Source organism: Orycteropus afer, unplaced genomic scaffold (assembly GCF_000298275.1).
Source record: "Orycteropus afer afer isolate SDZICR_OR568_19922 unplaced genomic scaffold, OryAfe1.0 scaffold00020, whole genome shotgun sequence".
Taxonomy (NCBI): Eukaryota; Metazoa; Chordata; class Mammalia; order Tubulidentata; family Orycteropodidae; genus Orycteropus; species Orycteropus afer.
The window spans coordinates 4,701,274-4,706,019 of NW_006921607.1; the positions used below are offsets into that span (position 1 = coordinate 4,701,274).

The following is a 4,746-nucleotide window of genomic DNA, read 5'->3' on the forward strand; positions in this document are numbered from 1 at the left end:
TGGAGTGGGACCCTAGTGAGGCTCACACTGCACTGTCTTTGTCTTATTTGCCCATCTCTCCCCATCTGTGGGCTCCCCCAGGTGGGAACTGGGTCTGAGTCATGCTTACACTGCTTGAGCCTGGTGTGAAGTCTGGCACCGTCAGGCACTTAGCAGAGGTTTAATACATTTGACTGCCCTTCCATTTTCTCTTCTAGCTGCCCAGGGGTCAAGGGATGAGCCGAGGCCCTCCTTCCCAATGGCATCGCCTCCTGGTCTGGAACTGAAGACGCTGAGCAATGGCCCCCAGGCCTCAAGGAGGCCAGCTCCTCTGGGCCCGGCGGCCCCACCCAAGGAGGGTGTGGAGAATGCCTGCTTCTCCTCAGAGGAGCACGAGACCCATTTCCAGAACCCCAGGGAGGCCGGACTGGGCAGCTCCCCCAGCCCCCCAGTGGGTGTCCCCTCACGGCCCCGATCCCAGCGAGACGATATGTCCCTGCATTCAGAAGAAGGCCCCGGCCTGGAGCCCATGAGCCGCCCGGTGGATTATGGCTTTGTCTCTGCCCTGGTTTTCCTGGTGAGTGGGATCCTCCTGGTGGTGACAGCATATGCCATCCCCCGCGAGGCCCGCGTCAACCCGGACATGGTCACGGCACGGGAGATGGAACGGCTAGAGATGTACTACGCCCGCCTGGGTTCCCACCTGGACAAGTGCATCATCGCGGGTCTGGGGCTGCTCACGGTGGGCGGCATGCTCTTGTCGGTGCTGCTCATGGTCTCCCTGTGCAAGGGCGAGCTCTACCGCCGGCAGACCTTTGTCCCTGGCAGGGGCCCCAGGAAGACCTATGGCTCCATTAACCTGCGAATGAGACAGCTCAATGGGGACGGGGGCCAGGCCCTGGTGGAGAACGAAGTTGTCCAAGTCTCAGAGACCAGCCATACCCTCCATGGGTCTTAAGTAAGATAAGAGCTCGTCCTCTCTGGCTGCTGTAGCCCCAGAACGACAAGGCCCCTGAAGGCCTGGGGTTTCAACTGAGCTCCACACAGGACCCTGCAGAAGGTGTCTTGGGTGCTCGGGCAGGAGCCCAGGTCCTGGCGCAGGCCCCAGTCAGGCGAGCGGCTGCGGGTCTCTTTTATAGCTTGAGGTTTTGCATACGGTTTGGTTTGGAGGATGGCTTCTGCTACTAAAAATACAAAAGTTTGGAAACCGCTGCTCTGGGAGGATGAGGTTTCTTGGCATTTCTGAGGATTGAGAGCTATTTGAAAGGCTGCCCATCCCATTCTTCATGCCTTGGGGAATTCCAGGACCTCCGTTCTCCTCATTGGTCATGTGTGGCTGTTGGGTGACCTTGGAGGGACCCTTTTTATCCCTGACCATTTAAAGTGGGAGGTGGCTTCATGATGTAGGGAGAAGTCAGCACTGGTGTGATCCCTTGCCACCTACACCGTCACTGTCTCAACTGTGACCCTCCCTCTCCAGTCCTCAGTGGCCCTGTCTGTAGAGTGAGGGGGTTGGACTAGACGCCTAGGGCCCCTCCATTTCGGCCCTGGGAATGGGAGCATCTCTGCCTGCAACAGTCCCTTCAGGGGAGGAGGGTGTCCAGCAGGCACTAACCATCTTCTGGCCCAGCCTTGATGATCTCTTGTTAGATGGCCAGCAATGTCCAGACCACTCACAGTAATGCGAAAGGGCCCCCGAGCCCCTGCTCAGGCCAGGTTATATCCAGAGTCCCCCACAACCTGCCTTTCGGTCTCGGGGTCTAATTTCCTGAACTGACTAAATCTTAGCGCACATTTTATAAAACCAAGTGCACAGTTTTCACCAGCTCTCACTAGCTCTCTGGATGAAAGGAGCCTTGTAGGCATGAAAGGGTTAGGGCTTTGTAGTATTTCTGTGGACATGACATAGGCCTTCATCACCTCCTCAGTATTACATCTGCTGGACTTGATGTATGCCAATGGCAGAAAAGAAAAAATTAATACTGAATATGTAACCTTGCCCCGTTCCTGCTTAGCAGTAAGGTGCAGACCCAATTTATTTGGGAGGAGAGTTCAGACACTTTTGGGTGGCCTGGACATTTCAGTCACATTCAGTGTGATTTAGCTCTGTGTCTCTTGTAGAGTGTTTCTAGGCTCCTTCCAGACTCTCTTTAAACTCCTGACAAGGAGAGGAAGAGGGCCCTAGGAGGCGAGGAGATAGAGGTGTGTTTAGAACTGCAGGGAGGCCTCGTCCAGTCTGAACTGCCCTAGAGAGCTTCAAGAGTACACACCTTTGAGACCAGTGGTGTGAACACTCTGGAAGGGTCATTCCAATGAGACCCCTGCCTCCATCTCAAGCTGCTGAGCACATGTGGATCCTCTGTCTCCCGGGAGTATGGGTAGGAGGGGTGGGGCTGGGGACTGTAGGCTAGATGAACTGTAACACTAGACCTCAGTCCAGTGGGTTGAACATCTGAGCAGTGTAAAGTCACAGCTTTGGTGACAGATCAAATAGCTGCTCCTGCTGGCAGGTTTTGCCAGGAGCAGAGGGCTCAGGGAGGGCTGCAGGGCACAAGGGCTGTTTAGCTTGGCCTGACAGGTTGTGTTCATGGTACCCAAGGGAGCAGTTTGAAAAGAAAGCCCTAAGATAGTGAAAGATAGGTCAGACTTTGGGCTTCCACTGGTGGGTCATTTTCTTCCAGGTTCTAAGTAAGGGGTGGCTGCAGGAAGGGGCTGGCATGAGCCATTCTAGGTCAACTACAGTAGAACTAGACACCCCAAATAATGGGCTAAAGGCCTTTCAGATCCATAATTATCATCATCATAAAAATACCCATCCAAACCATATGGATTACTATGACAGTGGAGGACTCATTTGGAGACAAAACCCGTGGAGTAGATACGTCTGGGACCATCAATTCGTATCAGTTTAAATGAAATGAATTGTATTTAAGGACTAAATCTGTTAGAAGATTAAATCCCAGAAATCTCAGGTTTGCTCCAAGCCTGAGATGCCTGCTTTGCATCTTAATGCAGAAACTCCTTTTGAGAATGTGTATAATGGAGCAAGGCAGTCATTACCTTGTCAGTGAATTAGGAGAAGTTGAAAGATGCCAAAAACATGTCCCCAGGATTGCGGCTGAGATCTCCCAGTCGGCAGAGCAGAAAGAGGGTTAGGAAGGACTTGAGAGGGACATAGAATGGAGTTGCAAGAACTTTCTTTGCAGGTTTCTTTGGGAATAAGTCCCAGAGGACCCTGTCTCACTTGAGGAACTGCTTCTTCCACCCCAGCATGCTATTAGAGTCTCCAAACCTTGTGTATCAGAACAGATGTTGATTAGAAGTCACTCATATGTGGATTTGCATCCAGAGTCTGCCACTTGCTGTGTGACCTTGGGCCAGTTACATCACCTCTCTGAGTCTTGGTTTCTTTCTCTGTGAAGGGGATTAATGAAAGCTCTGCCACAGAGTGGTGCAGATCAGAGATAAGATAGAGATATGAGCGGGAAGAGGTCCAGTACTGATTCTCACTCTCCTTCTACACCTCTGTTGGGGCTGACTCCATTAGACCTAATGCCTTAGGACTGACCCTTCTGCCTTCTCTCATGCCTCATATGCGATCGATCCCTCAGCAGATATTGTAGATTCCGATTCTACCTTCTGAATCAGACTCCTGAACAGTGCCACTACCTGGTCCAGGTGACTTCTGAGCCCTCTGTCTCTTCCAGTTCATCCTCCACTCGGCAGCCAGAGGAAGCCTGTGGAAGGGTAATCAGGTCATGTGCCCTATTCAAAGCCTTCTCGTGGCTCCATCTCACTCCAAGCAAAAGCCACAGTCCTCATCATGGCTGGAGATGGCTAGTGAAGGAAGCATAAGTGTCCAGGCTCCTGACTTGTTCAAGGCCCTAAAATGAATTTTGTATTTATAATTTTGATTTATTTTTCTTAAGTTTGGCTCCCTAAATTGCATAAGCTTGAGAACACGCAACACCTGGATTCATCCCTCAAGTGGCCCACATGGCCCTACTCCATCTGGGCCCCTGTTCCCCTCTGATGTCATTTCCCACATCTTGCCATTCACTCACTCCATCCCAGCCAAACGGGCCTCCTTGCTGTTCCTCAGCTGTGCCAGGTACACTCCCACCCAGAGCTTTTGCACCTGCTTTCCCCTCAATATCTGAAATGCCCGTACTCTTACCTCCTTCACTCTTATCACCTCTTATCACTTACTTATCACTTACTTAAAACGATACCCCACCCCCTACCCTCATTCCCACTTCTCCTTCCCTGCTCTACTTTTCTCCAGCGCCCTCGTCCCCACTCAGCAGGCTGTATCATTATTTATTGTCTCTCTCTCTCATTACCTCCCCGCTGGATTGCAGACTCCACGAGGACTGGCATTTTGGTCTAACTTGTTCATGCTGCACCTCCAGAGCCTAGAACAGTATTTGACACATAGTAGGTGTTTGTTGTTGAGTATGAATGAATTTAATAAAGATTCCCAATGCCTACTATAAGGAGCTCTGGTAGCATAGTGGGTAAGACATTTGGCTGCTAACTAGAAGGTCAGTGGTTCAAACCCACCAGCTGCTCCGTGGGAGGAAGATGCAGTCTACGTCTATAAAAAAATTTAGCCTTGCAGTGCAGGCAGGGCCCTGGAGACCTGCTATTCCTGCTTCATCTCCTTCAGCCTCTTCTAGAGCCTTCTAGAAGTGGAAGTCAGTCATGTAGAGGATGAGGTGTGGGAAGCGTTGAAGGAGCTTGTTTGTTATTGCTTTTGGGGCTCAG

At 51.5% G+C, this 4,746-nt stretch overlaps 1 protein-coding gene across 1 annotated transcript; it reads left to right on the top strand.

Moving 5' to 3' along the window:
• Nucleotides 1-205: 205 nt before the first annotated feature.
• Nucleotides 206-937, top strand: TMEM74B (transmembrane protein 74B). Its single transcript, XM_007934702.2, has one exon. It carries the CDS (start codon nt 239-241, stop codon nt 935-937), a length of 699 nt encoding a protein of 232 aa, XP_007932893.2. The 5' UTR covers nt 206-238.
• Nucleotides 938-4,746: the final 3,809 nt, after the last annotated feature.

Coding starts and splice junctions, on each gene's coding strand:
- TMEM74B (XM_007934702.2), top strand. CDS start 239: ATGGCATCGCCTCCTGGTCTGGAACTGAAGACGCTGAGCAATGGCCCC.